This window comes from Lemur catta, chromosome 4, assembly GCF_020740605.2.
Source record: "Lemur catta isolate mLemCat1 chromosome 4, mLemCat1.pri, whole genome shotgun sequence".
In the NCBI taxonomy this organism is placed as follows: Eukaryota; Metazoa; Chordata; class Mammalia; order Primates; family Lemuridae; genus Lemur; species Lemur catta.
The window spans coordinates 42,228,307-42,247,219 of record NC_059131.1 but is presented as its reverse complement, the minus strand read 5'-3'; the positions used below and the strand labels follow the sequence as shown (position 1 = coordinate 42,247,219).

At 37.5% G+C, this 18,913-nt stretch overlaps 2 protein-coding genes across 11 annotated transcripts in view; one reads left to right on the top strand and one right to left on the bottom strand.

Annotated features, from left to right (window-relative positions):
* The window catches only part of CCDC88A (coiled-coil domain containing 88A), a 120,600-nt gene extending 112,699 nt beyond the window's left edge, over nt 1-7,901 (top strand). For 6 of the 10 annotated variants that reach the window (XM_045549634.1, XM_045549633.1, XM_045549637.1 and 3 more), the window contains one exon: nt 119-2,003. In XM_045549634.1, the coding sequence (XP_045405590.1) occupies nt 119-1,111 (993 nt within the window). In that variant the 3' untranslated portion in view covers nt 1,112-2,003. Of the gene's footprint in view, nt 1-118; nt 2,004-4,231; nt 4,333-4,854 lie in introns of those variants that run through there. The other 4 variants (XM_045549639.1, XM_045549641.1, XM_045549640.1 and 1 more) reach the window with 1 other exon arrangement.
* Nucleotides 7,902-10,291: 2,390 nt separating this feature from the next.
* On the bottom strand, nt 10,292-12,529 carry LOC123636927 (prolyl-tRNA synthetase associated domain-containing protein 1). The gene is made up of 2 exons (XM_045549631.1): nt 12,378-12,529; nt 10,292-10,765 (listed from the first exon to the last, which is right to left on the bottom strand). Exons 1-2 carry the CDS (start codon nt 12,459-12,461, stop codon nt 10,331-10,333), a joined length of 519 nt encoding a protein of 172 aa, XP_045405587.1. The 5' UTR covers nt 12,462-12,529; the 3' UTR covers nt 10,292-10,330.
* Between the last annotated feature and the right edge of the window lie 6,384 nt (nt 12,530-18,913).

The window sequence follows — 18,913 nt, the reverse complement described above, 5'->3', positions numbered from 1 at the left end:
TTTCAGTTAAGGAGTGTTAAGAAATACCAGCAATTTTATATCGTCCAGTCTACTGTATCAGAAAAGTAAACATGACTGTATTCACTAATGGACTTTGATTTTTTTTTTTTTTAAACAGATAAAGTCATCAAGTCAAGAGAATCTTTTAGATGAAGTAATGAAAAGTTTGTCTGTCTCTTCTGACTTTTTGGGAAAAGACAAACCAGTTAGCTGTGGTCTGGCCAGGTCAGTAAGTGGAAAAACCCCAAGGGACTTCTATGATAGACGGACAACTAAGCCTGAGTTTGTGAGACCTGGTCCTCTAAAGACTGAAGAAAGCTACTTCACTAGCTCTGCAGGAAAACCTACACCAGGCACTCAAGGAAAGATAAAATTGGTAAAAGAAACTTCTCTGTCACGACAATCAAAAGATAGTAACCCTTATGCCACTTTACCTCGTGCAAGCAGTGTGATCTCTACTGCCGAAGGAACTACACGAAGGACAAGCATCCATGATTTTTTGACTAAGGACAGTAGACTGCCTGTATCAGTTGATTCACCACCAGCTGCTGCTGATAGCAACACCACTGCAGCATCTAGTGAGTACCGTTTATACCAGTGGTCCTCTCACACACTTCACAGTTCAACATATGCTGTAGGTTCTTGTGCCCAAGATGAGTTAGCTACAGGTGTGCCTGAGTCTCTATATACACAGGCTAGAAACTCAAGAACAGAAAGGTCACATTTTCTAAACCAAACTGTTGCCACTATTAACGTGCCTAGAGATGCATTTGGAATATCAGCAAAGAATAGCATAGGGTCATTTACTGTGGCTCATTCATCTCAGCCATTTTTATCCCTCAATACAGAATTAGTTAGTAATATAAGTGGGTTACCTCCCAGGCCAGTCACCAGAGTAACTGACCAGGCTTCTGCCTCTTTGGATAAAGCTGCACAGAAAGATAACGAACAGTTTTCTGATAATCAGAACTCCAGTAACAGTAAGCCACAGTCTTCTGTAAATAGCAATAATCTTGTCACTCCTGCATGCCTCTATCCTGATAACACAGAAGCTGCATTGTTGGTTTCTGAGGATAATCAAACTGTTTGGTATGAATATGGTTGTGTATGATCAAAGCTGCACAATATAATATATTGATGTTATTTGATATACACTGTGCTTCTCTAATCTGATTTGAAGAGCTGCTGTTGAAAAGTATCATTTGGCTAGGTTTATATTTTTTATTTTAAATTGTTGCATAGTGTTCACCTGTACATGATAGCATGTATATAAATGTGAATGTGTAACCACATCAAAGCCTGCATGAAATATTAATTGTATTGTATATTTTCTGCATGCCTTGAAAAACCTTAACCATACATGCTTTCTTCTTTCATATTTTTTGTTGACTGATAAAAGATTGTTACTTTGATATCCAGAAGCATGTTAAAACAGTTGCATGCTACCTTGCCAAGAAGGCATTTCCAAGTCATATATTTGCTTTGTTGCTTCCAAGAAAGAATGTTCATATTCTCTTTTCCTCCTTCTTCCTCCCCTTCCTCTCTCTTGTTCTTCCTTTCCTATCTTTTTTTTTCAGAATGTGTACTTTATATTGCACATGTACAGTATTAGTAAGGAAAATATGTAAAAAGATGTCATTTTCTTTTGCCATTTATGTCATCTGTCCTGTTTTATTTTCAAAGAAATAGTTAATAATTCAGTTTAACACTATATAGCAAATATTAACTAATGCCCATATTTATAAAACATTGTTCAGATTTAAATCATTGTTAATACTCATCAATTTAGTGTTATTCCTAGAAAACCCCATCAAATTTAAATGTGATTTACACAGTACCCTAGGAGCATTTGTATTAATTTTATTTCTTTGCACTTTTCTTCATCTGATAAATACAAGAGCTCTTTCCTTCAATATGACTTATTTACTTGGAAGCAGTTAACAATAGTTTTTCTAGTTCTTTTTTTATATAAAGTCAAAAAGAAATAAACCGAATCATATTCATTGTGTTGAAAATTTGTATTTTTACTTCTATTCCAAAGTAGTAGCAAGTCTATGGAGTGGTGAAAATTGTTACTTCTATAATTAATTATTAGATTATATATGTATTTCCTTAAAACAGAATTTTTAAAAGTACATTATGCTAAAATGTAAAAGTAGGACTTGTAAACCATTTAAACAAATAAGTATGTTTTTAGTAGAACAAATTTTAGATGATAAATACAAACTCTTTACCTTGTCATAATAAATACAGTTTCTCTTTAGCTAAAAGAAGAAACCCATATAAGATAGAGAAAATATTTGCTGATTCCAGTGTCATAAAATTTTAAATGACCTGTGTTCATAACATGTTTAATTCTAACCAGCGAAATTTGAATCTTTAACTCCCAGAATATTAAAAAAAAAAAATTTTGTAACCCTGATTCACTTACTCCTAGAGGAGGGTATCTTAGCTCTGTCTCTGGAATGTTTTTGCCATTTTGATTCAGCCTAAATATTACTGATAACTCAACATGGCACTTGGAAGGAATGTCTTGAAATGTAACTTTCTAAGTGGGGAGGAAACTATTATTTTATAATTATTATTGTATTAAGTTGTTATTAATTGAGCCAAAGGAAAAAATCTCTAGAGAATCTTTGCATAATGAAATATGTATCCTTATAAATTAAGATACCCTCTTGTACTTACACAAGATCATTTTAGGGACTATGCCCCTTCCATTTATATTTTTGACCACACTTTTTTCCCATAGCTGTTATTAAAAATAGTTCTAGTGCAGGTAATCAAATGAACAGAATCAGAAATTTTTCATATTTTTTACTACCACAGTGTACCTTCTGCATGAATACATCATCCTATTTTATTGTCAATTGTTGCCTAGTCCTAGCATTTTAAATATTTTTGGTGTTAATATTCTCCCTTTTCTTTTTCCATAATCTAGTATTAAAATGTAATGATAGACATAGCTGAGATTAGATCGGGGCCATCTATGACACAAATGTCAATTAGTGTTATTTGTTTTCTACATTGAGTCAAAGATTATTTCATAGCTGTTTCAACCTTTTAGATATTATAAATCTGGCCATAACACTTTACATTTAAAATACTGACTGTATTCATTCAAAATACATTGAAAAATCACACTACTATTTTAAAAACTGAGTGATTATTTTACAATATTAGACTTACAGGAAAGAAGTATTTTCTACCCAAATGGCTTTACAGGTACATATACAGCATGTTTTCAAAAAGAACATATATACTGTGCATGTAAGACAGATATATACCATGTCCATGTGTGCTGAAGACTGATCAAGAATAGAGTCTAGACTTCCTCCAGAAACCACCATCTGCTGTGGAGTCAAGTTCCCTCAAAACAACAATAGTTTATTACCTACATTTTTTTCATAGCACCTGGAATCAAATTTTTATCAGTAGCAAAAACCTTAGAAATCATGGAACGAGTATTTCACAAACATTAAAAAAAGTCACCATAATACTTTCTGTAAATGAAATCTTACACAGATGCCCAAAATTTTAAAAAAATAAAAAATCTTTAAGATAAAAGTGAAGCCACTCTGACTCAGTTAAGCCACTGCACTTATTTCTTCTACGACACCTCCATAAATATCCTACAGCTTCACAAATGATTTGAAAAACTATCTGAAGATTTAGTACCCTAATTTTAAATACAATGAAACTGAATAGCTTTCAGTATTCCTAGCCTAAGTTCTAGAAATTATATCCAATATGATTTGTGTAACATTGTAAACATATGCATTGAGTCCCTGTGACTAAACCAATTTTAGCTGTGTAAGTAAGTATATTATTTTCCTACAAAACATGTCTCAGCCCTGGTTTTCTTAGTAAATAATACAGATATTCATACTAGATGTTTCTGCTGCTGCATGCAAGATTGTTTTTACTTTAAAACTGTATGGTGACCACTGAGTAAATAAACATAGTAAGTAAGCTTGTCTGATGGTAAGAGGGGAAAAAAATGTTAGTGTTATAGGTTTTTTTTAAAGTTACAGCTTTCCTAAGAATATTATTTAGAGCTTTAAAATGTAAAGATCAGTCTTTAAGTATTGAGATGTCTGTCAGATTAATAAATTTCCCAGTTACAGATTTCCTTCTCCTTGCCCTACTCAGTGAGAGCTCTTTAGTTTCTTCATGAATTGTATTATATTTAACCTTTGATTAAGTAACATGAAATACTTTTCTCCTGCAGATGTGGACAAAGTACAAGAAAGCAGAAATTCAAAAAACAGGTCAAGGGAGCAACAAAGCTCCTAATTCTATTACCCCACTACATGACATGTGGGCCAAGTGGTGAGTTTCCTGCTTAAAATGCACATGAGATTAGTCTCATTTATACAAACTAACCAAATTAAGTATGAGAACAAGTGCACATTGCATTAACAGATGTAAATATTGCTTGCTTAATTCATTGACTTTCTGTCCTATTTAACTAGTACAAGATTAGCTGGTTGCCACGAGTTTTAACCTGTCAGTGCAGGGAACAAACCTTTTAAAATTCTTTTTTCTCAATTTAAATTTAATTTACTAGTGAATAACGTTCGAGGAATTCCCTTTTTTAGTTTGAAGTCTTTCTGTGGTAGGAATACAACTTCCCCACAGTTTTCTTGATAATTGATAAGAATAAACTAAATGCCTGTGTTTGAAGAGCCACTCAAAGAAAAATTGTCTCTGATTTCTGTCACTGTCTCATTCCCATAGAAATATCTGGTGCATGCTGTTCTTAAAGTGGCTGTCCTATATTTTATCTCTCTCTTACCTTTAAACTTTTTTCTTATATTTTCTTTCTTCTTTCTGCCTTCCAACTAAATACAGAGAGAAAAGTGTCCTTCAGTTTCTCAATGTGAAGCCTTTATTTCTGAAGTAACAAGACACCTAGCAACTATAGGAATCATTTTAAAAAATCTTTAAGGAGACTTTTAACAATCCTTCGTGAATAGAGCAGGCAAGAAATACAAACCTTCATTTCTTCCTTGAATCAAGGAGCACTACTGGATTCAACTGCCAAAATTTTTAGAAAGTTTTAGGACTTACTATACATTGTACTGTTAAGATCTACTGAATAAAGGACGTTCTCTCGCTAAGGTCAAGTGCTTCAAGAAGTACTCCAAGAACAATCTACTTCTTTCATCATTTGTTTCACGAATTTATCTATGTTTGCTTAATGCTTCTGCTAAGTGTTAGCCAAAATTTAGCCATTTATATTTAGTTGTATAAATCTAAATTAAATGCTGTAGTATTTTGTGGAATGTACTATATATCAAAATACAGAGAAAATTGTTTTGGCATGTCAGAGCCTTATTTGGTTAGCAGACTGCATGTGTTGGTACTTTTTTTCCTTAAAACCAATTATTTTGATGCACTTCAAAAGAAATTCAGTTTATAAGATAAATCTAAGAGATCCATAATTAAATAGGAGTTATAAAATTATAGTGATATTAATGTTTCCATATTCCCCATTAAGCAACACTAAGCATTCTTACATGGATCCAAGGTAATTAAAGTGTTTTTCTGAAACTTTTTTAGTAAGATGGTTTTCCAGCAAATGGTATTCCTAAGATAAAGCTCTTCTGTTTTAGCTCATTTCCCTTTTTTGGTATTGGGTTATGTATGTGTGTTAGTTTTTTTAACTTGAGAGCTGACTGTTGCTTAAGAAGTTTTCTTATGGCAAAATTGATGTAAATAATTTACTATAATCTGCATTTTGCCAGGAGCTCATTTATTATTAAGGTTATCATTTATTAACAAGAATTTTTCTGTTCTTATCCTTTATAATACATTAAAGTTGATAACTGTTTATTGGTACTTTTGAAATATTTGTATGCATTTGTTACCTTTAAACATTTGGAAGAAGCACAAAAAAGTAGATTTAGTTAGTCGAGGGAAACATCAATTTTTTTAGTAGTTCCAATTTTATATCACAGTTTTATTTTCTTATGAAATCCAGAAAAATGCATTGATACTCATTAATGCAAATTCATTATTAACGTAAATATCAGAGTAATCTTTAAGGTCTAAAGTGAAAAAGATATTGACTATTTTTTATTTTAACAGTACACTTCTTAGGCTTTCATTACCAGCTCAAAAGAACTTTTTGGAATAATTAATTCCATATTCCATAGTGTGTGGTTTATGAATTGTGTGTTTCATCAGTAACCCAGAAGCCATGGGAAAAGTCAGTGTCTGTCTCCCCGTACCCCTCAGTAGGCGAGTATCAATGTTGTGTTCATAGTCTGCTTTCCAAAAGACCATCAGTAAAAAAGAGAGATAGCATGTTTAGTTGACCAGAAATCGTTGAAGTGGAAGTTAGAGAACTTGAACTTATTTAACTCAATGCCCCCATTAACTGAGGTTTCACCACCAAATGCTATAAAGTTAAATCATTTCAAAACTCTTGGATGAAAGGTGCTATGTAAATGTAAATACAAAGGATTCTTACTAAAATACAAATATTGCACACAGAAACATTTAAAACCTATTCTCTAGACTTTGAAACATCTTTCTTTCCATTGTGACTCCCTGGATGCAAGTATCAAATTGGTAATGGGTATCAGGGCAGTCGAGAGACATTTGCATGTAAAAATGTAAATTCATTTTTAGGTGGATAAATTGAAAGTAAATGTAGAAATTATGTATTAGCTAAAAACAGTAAGTAGGTAACTTAGATTTATATTAGCTAGCATCTAATTTGCACAACTAGGATACATCCAGAACAATTACTGAAAGCTGAAATTTAATGAGTGTCAGGTGGCCCAATGAGGGTAATAACACAGCTTACCTCTCCAGGACACTAATATCCTAAAATGGAGAACCTGCTGAGTTAAGCACATTAATGCTTGAAGTAGAAAATGCTGGAGGACAGCCTGTAAAATACTAAATCTGAGTAGGTTGAATCTCAGAAATACAGTTAAAGAGACAACCAAGGGAACACGTTGAGACTGCAAAAATATGAATATTCTGAATTATACTCATCACTTTTTCAGACCATTTCAAGAAAGGACTGGATAATAACCATATGAATATTTTACTTTCTCCAAGATACCTTCAGAAGTAAAGTTTGTAGGAAGCCACTCATTTCCTTTATTTAAACTGCTGCTGCTGCCAAACAAAATAGTAACGCCGACTGGAAACTAACTGGAGCCTGACATGCTTTTAATTATCTGGCTGTATTCTAAGTCAACACCTACCTAAACCCCCAAGGAAACTAAAGAATTCAACATACAGGGTAATAGCTTTGGCCCAGAGCTACAATAATGTGCTTCAGATCTGGCCATGTGGAAATGTTTTGGTCCAAGTGTTTGAATTGGTGGTTACCAAAGAGTTCACAAAACAAGTTTGTATGTAGCACCTTTCATGCAAGGCATGGTAAAAGCCTATTTAAAAATCACTGTGCATATTACAGAATTGCAGCCACCTCAAAAATCAAGTACTGCAGCCTGTGTTGTCTTAAGGGTTTATGTCAGGAAGAGAAAAAGATACTGTACCCTAATCTGGAATTACAATGGGGAGTAATAATGTATACTAAATAACTTTTGTATCTTAAGTTACATTTTATGAGAAAAGTGGTGAATTTTTCTGTTATTCTTTTCAGCTTCACTTAATCCTGAGATGTATTTTTTTCTTTAAGCCTTGAATGAGCAATACAAAAGGAGCCCATTTTATAATATAAACCTTGATGTACATGTTGAGATATTTGGACAATGAAAATGCCTTAAAAGGAATGCTTATGGATAAAGTTGCACTTATAACACCCTTCAACAAAACCTGACTTTAAATTGTCTTTTTCTTTTCTACTAAGGGTTTTCTTTTTCAATGTTTGCCATTGTACTTGTAACTGTTATTAAATACCAAATCAAATAATATAAAATCTGTAACATTTCCTTTAAAACTAATGCTAATGAGGGATTCATAGTTGAATGGCAAAATGTTTATTACTTGGCAATACCTGATGTCAGCCACAGGCATCCAACTCATAACAAAAGAGACATCATTGTTTGATTTGTCTTTTAAAAAAACATTTTTCATTTTAATTTTTAACTTTGTTTCTCCTTAAAAAATTAAGTTGGATTAACATTCACTTATCAAACTGATATAAAAATAAAACCAAGAGGTGATTTTTATAACAAGTGGTTAGTAATCATTTAAAAATAAGATCCTTTTAGCCAAGTGTTATTCTTTTATTCCTATCCCTTTGCCCTGGAGAACTTGTCAGACATAACCTTTAACCTTGTTGAGCTAATTCTGTCCTAATCTTGGGATGAGTATTAGAGTTTTGGGGAGAAAGAGAAGAGACACTGTCGATACTGTCAATCCCAAAATAGGTTTAAAAATAACCTAATAGCCTGCACAAACTAATCTTTTATTTTCACTTTTAGACTTTGGGAGGCAGAATATTAAAGATAGCAACTGGTCTGTGTCCTTGGGCAAGTCAGTCTTTCTGGGGCTGTTTTCACCATAAGGAGGGGAGGGCATTAGACCAGATACCTAAGATGCTTAATTTCTGTGATTCTATTCAGTACCTTCATTTTATATGCAGAGCAACCTAAGATTGTCTCTTTGTCTTAGAGATACAATACAGAGTAGGTTAAAAACATGGAATCTTTAAAATGAGCTAATTGTAGCTTTTGCCTTTTAGTAACACATGCTGGGACAAATTATATGGTATGTCTACCAGATGCAAATTATTTTTTCAGTGATCAATTTAGGAAAATATGGTTCTTTTAAGAATATCCCATTGATTATACAAGAGGAAAATATGAGAATTGAAGGATTTTGTTTAAGTGAGGTGAAAAAATATGTCAATTACCCCTAGTAGTTTTTCTAGACTAAAATTTCGTAATATTTTTATAGACAGTTAATTAGCTTATTCTTCACTGAAGAAAAAATATCACTGGTTTAAAAACAAACACCCAATAATGAAAAGTTTTTACCTTACCCTTGCCCCCATGTTTAAGTATCCTGGCGGGGAGGACTGGGCTCAGTCACTCAAAACTGTAATTTCAGTAGTTGGGGAGGATGAGGCGGGAGGATCACTTGAGGCCAGGTGTTTGAGAACCAGCCTAGGCAAGACCCTGTCTCTACAAAAAATAAGTGGCTGAGGCAGGACGATCACTTGAGCCCAGGAGTTGAAGGTTACAGTGAACTATGATGATGCCACTGCACTCTAGCCTGGGCAACAAGTTATGTCTCAAAAAAAAAAAAAAATCTTGCTGGGAATTCTTAATCTCTACTTCCTCAAAATAACCACTATCAACAATTTAATATATTCCTATATTCCTTTTGATTATTTTCCTGTTTTATGCACACTATCAAAATTTTATACATACTATTTTACAACTTGTTCTTTTCAAGTACAATAAACATCCTAAAGATAATAATAGAAGCATTAATTGTTGAAGGCATCCTTATAATGAGCAATTGTCATAGAAGATAGGGAGCTGAATCTCTGAGCTAAAACTACCTCGATACATTTTTTTTTTTTTTTTTTTTGAGACAGAGTCTTGCTCTGTTGCCTAGGCTAGAGTGCCGTGGCGTCAGCCTAGCTCACAGCAACTCAAACTCCTGGGCTCAAGCAACCCTGCTGCCTCAGCCTCCTGAGTAGCTGGGACTACAGGCATGCACCACCATGCCCAGCTAATTTTTATTTTCTATATACATTTTTAGCTGTCCAAATCATTTCTTTCTATTTTTAGTAGTGACAGGATCTCGCTCTTGCTCAGGCTGATCTCGAACTCCTGACCTCGAGCGATCCTCCCGCCTCGGCCTCTCAGAGTGCTAGGATTACAGGCATGAGCCACCACATCCGGCCTCAATACATTTTTAAAAAGAGCTCTTTTGGCCAGGTTTGGTGGCTCATGCCTTTAATCCTAGCACTCTAGGAGGTTGAGGCAGGAGGACAGCTTGAGCTCGGGAGTTGAGACCAGCTTGAGCAAGAGCGAGATCTCATCTCTATTAAAAACAGAAAAGTTAGCCAGGTGTTGGGCATTGTGGCATGAGCCTGTAGTCCCAGCTACTAGGGAGGCTGAGGCAAGAGGATCATTTGAGCCCAGGAGTTTGAGATTATAGTAAGCGACCATGACCCTACTGCACTCTAGCCAGGCAACAGAGCAAGACCCTGTCTCAAAAACAAAATAAAAAGAACTCTTCTAAGATGAAATAATGTATTCCTCCTAAAGTGATTTAGATAGTCACCAAACCAAGAGTACTAAGTATTCTTAACACTTTAAATGCCTTTTATAAATTACAAGAAAAACAGCTTTTAGAAATAAATTTATTCTAAACATTAGCCCATTTAGTTGTTTTTATCAAAGTTTAGTATTATGGGATCATGTCCTGTCTTCTTCACAAATGTGAGAAAGTCTTCAGGGCTCAATCCCATGGTTGCAGCATTGGTCATTGGATGAAAATATACCTTTTCATGTCCACCTTCCAGAAAAGCAGAATCCAAAACAAATTTCACATCTCCATCATCACAGAAGAGTGCCAACGGTGTGGCACAGCCTTGACCAACTTTTAGTTTTTCTAGCATGGATGTTTCATCAGCAAACCGAAGATTTCCACTCCCGACACCTAACTGCTTTGCAAGCTCGTTTAAATTAATTTGTCTATCATGAAGAACTGTCACCAGCCAATAGCTTTTTTTCTTTTTATCTTTAAGAAATAAGTTCTTACTGTGTGCTCCCTTCAAATGTTGGATATGTGGCATCATTTCTTCAACTGTAAATACCTGTAAAATATCACATAATGAGAAGTGTAAGAATAAACATGCATGTACATACGTGCACACAGAAACACACACTCTTGCATGTATTTTGCTTGCTGGGTTTAAAAGGTTAGGGAGTTAAGTACTCAATGCCCTGAATTTTACTGGTAGAAACCTATCTCCAGCCCATGACCAAATAATTATTTTTTAGTTTTTTGGGTTTTTAGTTTGTTTTTTTGAGACAGAGTCTTGCTCTATCACCCAGGCTGGAGTGCAGTGGCTCGATCGTAGCTCATTGCAAACTTAAACTCCAGGGTCCATCCTCCTGCCTCAGCCTCCCGAGTACCTGGGACTACAAGTGTTAGCCACCATGCCCAGCTAATTTTTTTTAATTATTTTTTATAGGTACAGGGTCTTGCTGTGTTGCCCAGGCTGGTCTTGAATTCCTGGTCTCAAGTGATCCTCTCGCCTCGGCCTCCCAAAGTGCTGGGGTTACAGGTGTGAGCCATCATACCTGGCCCAAATAATTATTTATAAGCTCTTGCCATCTCAGTTTCTCAGCTAAGAACCTCAGATGGTTTCTGTTAGGCCAGTCTTCTATTCCAATGTGCTGGCCAAGCCCTCACATTCCTAAGAAACTTGTTTATTTTTAACCTTAAAATTTTGGTACTGAATGTTTACAGCAGCTCTAGACTCCTATCGCTTAGCATTCCGTTACATTTAGACCCTGTGACAACCACACTACTCTACAAATATGTAACCTTGGGGAGGGTGAGAGGGCAGGGAATAAGACCCTGGACAAACAGACGGAACATCAGAAAAACTGGCAATATGCACCGGTAGAGAAGGTGGAGTGTATATGACTATATGGGAGGGAGGAAAGTAAAAGAAAATGATATAGTTTTGATACTATGTTTGTAAAATGAAGAATACTAAACTTTTCCTGTATTTCTCTATTCTTAAGATCACCATAATTTAGCCATTATCAACTGTCACTGAACCTTTAGGTAAACTTTATGTCCCTGCACCACTCAAATTACACATTGGTTTTGTGAAATATTTGCAGTACACTAAACCATGTTGAAATTTATGAATATACAGGAGTGAACACTTTTGTTACCACTTTTTGGGGGTGATGGTGACTTGTACCACGCCACAAAAGGTTAGTTTTGACTCCTGATCAAACTGACAAAGATAGTAAAAGATCAAATCTGAACCTTGGTGTCCTGCTGTACGTAAGGTGCCTGATACATCGTAGTCACTGAATAGATGGCTTACTGTTTGGTAACTTGTGTACACATAAAGTGGACAACCTGACCAACACCCCAGACTCACTTAAGATGCACAAGTTCTCCATATGTTGCACTAGTTCTCAACATGAGATGTGATCAAATCACTCCCAGGAGTTAAAGTTTCCTTGCAATAACCTCAGAGTCCCAACACGGGAGGCCTGGGCTGTCCCTGTCGGGTCCCTTTTGCACTCTGAGACCCGGGAAGTGCTCTTGTAGCTTCGTTTCTACGGTACATTACCCCTGAAACACCTGGTCTTAGCTGCCTCGCCTGATGGACGCTGCAACGCAGACCGCCACTCCGACCAGGGCTGTCCCGGTGGCCACTCTCAGAGCGGGAACCTCACCTCGGGGTGCTCCACGACCTCCGTGCGAATGTCCAGGGCGCCAAGCCGCTGCTCGAGCGCCGCCCGCAGTTCTGCTCCCGCCATGCTGTTGCCGTCGTGGCAGGCAGCGTATGAGTGGGCGCGGTATCCCGCTGCCGCCCTGCCCCGCCCAAGCCTGAGGCGGAAGTGCCTGCCCGGTCCTCCGCCGGCGCCGGAAGTTGAGTGCGCCGCCAGCCAAATGCACCGCCTGCCGTTCTTTCGTCTCACCTGGCGCGTCGCTTTACGTCATTCGCTAGGGGGTTTGGGGCTGGCGGAGACGTGTGGGCGCCATTGTCTGGCGCTCCACCAGTTCCCGGCGCCCACGTTCTCACAGTCCTCCCTGACCCCACTTTAAGTTTTCTAGATTATCATGTCTTCCGTGTAAACAACCAAACCCACGTAGCAGCGTACCGGCTTAGTGTGGAGGAGGCCAAGATCCCTATTGTTCTGAAGCTTTTCGACTTGAATTTGTAAATTATGATTTTACATTTTACCTTTTCTGACAGTTTTTGTTATGAATCCAAGAGTAATTGGCTGTGCCAACCACGATTCGCCTTTTCCCTGGTAGTTGACTACCTCTTGGTAGTTTTCAGCTATCCTAGGAAAGAAACACTCCCCACTTGAGTGAGGCCTGGAATTCAAAGGTTGTAAGGTTTCACTTCTATCCGAGATAAAACATCGACATACCTAGGGACGTTTAACCTCAGTGTGGATGACTTTGGGTCATTTTTGGAGTAAAGATTGAGGGCCTGGAGAAGGAAGCCTCTTAGGAAGACAAGGCCAAGTGTCTGAGTCATTACTGTAAGGTTTTTTGGATTGGCCGGCGCCAGAGAAAGACGAGCAGAGTTGAAAGGGGTAACCAAAGAGGCTTTATTGGGGCGCTCCTGGGTGGGGGTAACGGGTCCCAAGAGAGGGGGGCCCAGGCGAGATTTTCGGGTCCGGAAGAGAGAGAGAGAGACCTGAGAAGTCGCATTGCCCAGAAGTCTGAGTGGGTTTATATATGTTTTTAGGGCTGGGGGTAGGGGGTCTTTTGGCAGGAAGATTTATGGTGGGGAGAGCAAGGAATTGTCCCTTGTAGTTTTAGGGCGGGTATTGAGAAATAGGAGGGGCCGGTGGTATGTGTGGGCTCTTACCAGGGTAACTATCCAGGTGTGGTTGTCCTTTAACTTAGCTGGGCCTTGCAGGCATTGTCCTTGGCAGGTCTCGTGGGCTGCTGCTTTTTGCATTAGGGAAAGGAGGGGTACCTGCCACCAGCCTTACAATTACCAGCACGCAGCCTTGGAGGCAGCTGCAGGAGAGGAATTCCTAGTCAACAGTTTCACCCAGAATTGGCCCTGGATATCGCAATTTTAAAACCTCAGTTTAGCCCACCTCTTAAACTATTAAACCATGTTCCCCTTCAAAGATTCCATGCAATTCTTTGATCTCTGATTTTAGAACCAATAACAGGCCACTTCCCGTGGCCTCCTAAATTGAGATCCACAACAAAAGCAACATACCACATTACAGAGTGTTTAGAAAACAGGGAAAGTATCACTCAGAATCTCATGGTGTTGTGCGAAATTGCCATTTTTCTGTATCTTTCCAGTCTTGTTTCTTTTATTCTTGATATTTTCAGTGTACATAATTAGTTTTTCAGATGGTTTAAGTGCTCCTACATATACAATTTTGTACCCTGCGGGTTTTTTTTTTTTTAACTTATAAGCATTTTCTCCTGTTGCTACAATGTCTTTCTATTTTAATAAAGATATATCATGTAGGCCAGGTGCGGTGGCTCACACCTGTAATCCTAGCTCTCTGGGAGGCTGAGGTGGGTGGATCGCTCGAGGTCAGGAGTTCGAGACCAGCCTGAGCGAGACCCCATCTCTATTAAAAATAGAAATAAATTATCTGGACAACTAAAAATATATATAGAAAAAATTAGCCGGGCATGGTGGCGCATGCCTGTAGTCCTAGCTACTCGGGAGGCTGAGGCAGTAGGATCGCTTAAACCCAGGAGTTTGAGGTTGCTGTGAGCTAGACTGACGCCACGGCACTCACTCTAGCCCAGGCAACAAAGTGAGACTCTGTCTCAAAAAAAAAAAAAAAAAGGTATATCATGTAGCTGGATCATAATTTTCTTAACTATTTACATATTGGTGGACATCCTCATCGTTAATGAATCATGATATTTTAAGTTACTTTCCAAAATAATTATTCTAATTTATAATGTATTAGTAATATATGAATTAATACATTTTACTATATTTTTGCCAAAATTTGCAGAATACATATATTTTAATTTGCAAATTTAACAGACAAATTTAATGTACCTTGTTTAATGTATATTTCTCTGATTACCAGGGCCTGGACATTTTTCCATGTTTATTATTTTATTTCCTCATTTGTGAATTAGCTTTGTTCATGTCTTAGCCCATTTACCAATGACTGATATTAATGGCTTTCACATTTATATACATGAGTTCTTCATATAATGAAGTTATATGCCTTTATTGTCATAAATCCTCTAAATAGTTTTTATTTTTTTTAGTTTGGTTTTATCTACAAAAGTTACCCATTTTTATGCAACCAAATGTCATTTTTTCAAATTATTCTGATCTATGTTAACCTCCAGCAATATTCAATCTATTTTTTTCCTTGGGAAATTTAATTCATTGATTTATTTACTATTTACTTTGGCATATAAGTTATGGTAGACTCAAGTTTTTCAGTAGATTTTCCTCTAAAAATGAAATTAAAATATCAAAGATGATCGATTTGAAGAAATGGAATATTCCAAGTGATTATTCTTAAATGTTGGAATCTTTCAAGAATACCCAAATCCAATTATGGTGACCCAAGAGTAAACGGGAAAGAAGGATTGGAATTTAATTGTAACTAAGAAAATGTAAATTATGCCTAAAAGTACAAAAACATTAACCAAGGATAGGGTCTCCATGACAGCAACCAAAGAACATAAAAAGTAAAAACTGGCAGTGATGTTCACCACATTGTCCAGGCAAAAGGGTGTTCTGACCTAGAAATCTCTTTGGAAATGAACTGCCATCATCAGTTACATAAGCCATGAATCCCTCTTCCCTCCACCCCCATAGCTAATCCATCACAGTTCAGATTCTCAAATCTTCCATTTCTTACCACCTCTATCACCCTACCCCAAACTATTATCATTTTCCCCCACGGTCTACACTAAGGGTCTCTTAATTTTAGCCTGCTGTGATTGAATGACCAAGTACCCTGTACTGAAAGTTTTACACCCAAAGGTTTTTATTATGAAACAGCTAAGTCTGTCTATCATGAAAAAACTTTATGTCACTGTTCAAAAACTACTGTCCTAACTCAGGTTTAATGTAATATTTATTTATCAAATATATGTGAACATTGTATTAAAAGCAAAAATGCTTTCCTAGGCAGGGTCCTTTGTCCTCAAATACAATATCAGATTTACATGGAAAACAACAACATGAAACAGGTTAAATTCAAAATTATGAAGAGTGAACTTGAGGTAACAGTTACATAATCACAGGTCTTGAGTGTAACATCTCATGATTCTAGGAGAGGGGTAGCATCTGATAAATGCAGTTTGCCAAATTATTTAACCAACAAGAAAAAGCTTAAATTAATGAGAAGTCTTGTGGCATTTCCACAAGAACACATGGAGGAAAAAAACTGTTGTTATTATTAGAAAGAGTGTGGAACTTGTCAGATAAGGACAGAATCTGGAAAGGAGAATTGAAAGATGGAGTTATGCCTGGGTCCATGAGAAGGGACCCTCATCTTATGTCTGCTCAAAGTGAGGAAACAGGTACAATTGTAGCCTACCTGCCAAAAGAAATAAAAAGGCAAAAAGTGTAAGACATTTATCAACACCAAGGGGAGTGGGCATCATTGCATTTATTAGGGAAGGAATGTTAGAAATCCCCACTATTGGATGAAATAAAGGGCAATTCTAGAATAGGTAAGTTGAAAGCCATGCTAAGAAGCTATATGCCTACCCAAAACAGCAAGTGAGATAATAGAAAACAAAATGCTTGCTGCAATCTGTGTCTCTTCACCAGATCTTTTGGAGCATCTCTATATACCAGGTATGCTATATGGTACATCTATGTGTGCCATGCTTTAAAAGTATGGTTTCTGGCCAGGCAAGGTGGTAATATGAAACATATTTGTGGGTAAACTGACTCCTCCTGTGTTCAAACATAGTATGTCCCATGGTTAATATGATCAGACTTTTAAAAGGTTAACAAAGAACATGAGATGAAGTGGGACTAGGAGCCTTTCCTTACTCAACCCCTTCCTTAATAATTCAGTCCTAAAGCCACTGGGGGAGAGCAATGCTGGCATCCACAGAGGTAGGGATAAGAATGGGGGCTCCAGTGGCTCTACATGGGGTATAATTTTAGATTACAGAAGAGTTGCAAAGATAGTGGAGAGAGGTCCTCACTTTCTCCTACTGTTAACATCTTACATCCAACCACAGTGAGGAGTATATTCACTTGAAGGGGTGGTCTGGCCTTGGAGTCCATGCTGGCGAGAGAAGGGCATGAGCACAGGGGAGGGCGAGATGGCCAGATTGGAGATTGCTTTCATACAGAGGACTTGATTAAATAAATATATTAAGCCTGATGGGAATCAAGTTTCTTATTGTCAGAAATGACAGTTATGAGGCTGGGCACAGTGACTCATGCCTGTAATCCCAGCACTTTGGGAGGACGAAGTGGGAGGATCACTTGAGTCCAAGAGTTTGAAACCAGCCTGGGCAACATAACGAGACCCCGTCTCTACAAAAAAATTAAAAAAGAAAAATTAGCTAGGCGTGGTGGTGCTACTGGGGAAGCTGAAGCAGAGGGATTGCTTTAGCCCAGAAGTTAGAGGTTGCAATTAGCTGTGATGATGCCTCTGCACTCCAGCCTGGGGAATAGAGTGAGCCACCATGTCCAGCCACGAATTTATTCTAGAGAAAGGACTGGACAGGCATGCAAAAGTGTATGGCCAGGGATGTTCACAACAACATTGTTTATAATTTAAATACTGGAAACAATCTATATGTCTGTCTTTGAGTTAAGGCAATTATAGACAATGGAATCTTTTGCAGTCATTAGAAAGAATGACACGCTATGTTTATTAGCAAGGACAGTTTCCATTATATATTGTTGAAAAGACAAAAAGCATTGTGTGAATCCATTTACATAAAATTGTATGTGTGTGTGTTTTTATGCATAGAAATTAATGGAATGATGTTCACCAAAATAATAAAAGTATTTACCTCTAAAGAGGTGGGATTTAAGATTTGATTCATTTTTTTAAAATCAACTTTTAATTTTGGAATAATTTTAGATTACAGAAAAGTTGCAGAAATAGTGGAGAGTCCCCAAATACCCTTCTCCCAACTTCCTATGTTAATTTCTTACGTTAACCATGACACACTTGTGAAAATTAAGAAATTAACATTGGGGTATTACTATTAACTAAACTATAGACTTTATTCAAATTTCACCATTTTTTCCACTTTTCTGTTCCAGGATGCTCTCAAAGATACCACATTGCATTTAGTTGTCCTGTCTCCGACATCTCTTCTCATCTGTAACAGTTTCTCAGTCTTTTCTTGCTTTTCATGACCTTGACAGCTTTGAAGAGTACCAGTCAGGTATTTTGTAGAATATTCTTCAATTTGGATTTGTCTGACATTTTCCCCAAAATTAGAATAGAGTCGTGGGTTTTTTGGTTTCTTTTTTTTTTTAAGAGACAGGGTCTCACTCTCTTACCCAGTGGCTCACTCATAGCTCACTGCAGCCTCCAACTCCTGGCCTCAAGCGATCCTCCCGCCTCAGCTGCTTATACTGTCCAGAGGTGGTGATGGTTCTGGTGAAGAGGACCAGCCAAAAGACATAAAGGCCAATCAAGGTGAGGAAAAGCTCCGGGAGGAGGCTCTAATAATTTAAGAGCAAACACTGTGAACCAGGCGCTATTATCTACACTTTATTAACTCATTAAAACTTTACTATGAACCTGTGAAGTAGCTACTGTCATGACCATATTGTAGATGAGGAAACTGAGGCACAGAGAGTTGACGAAACGTCCCCAACCACACACTAGGAATGAGCTGGGATAGGAACCCAAGCACTCTGGCTGTACTACTCCAAATACCATCCACACGAGGTGACTTCCGAAAGAAAAAATAACTGCGGTTACTTCTCGCACAGTACGAAGTGGCTGGTCCTATCGCCACTGTCCCTTGCATTTTTTTCCTCCTGCTCGGTACACGTGTCTTTGAAGCACATACCTACCATTTCCCCGTTTAACTTTTCCTCGAGTGTAGGCACCGAGGCTGCTCATCTCCCCAGAGAAGTATTAATCATTTGCTTCCTAGAAATGGAAGGTACCTGTAGAAGCGATTAACCACGCGCGGCACACCGAGGAGGAGGCCACGGGGTGAACTAGCACCTACCCCGCGGCTCGCAGGTGCGAGCACCTCAAGAGATCCCCACCACTGGCGGCGACTACAGCTAAGCTGAATTCGG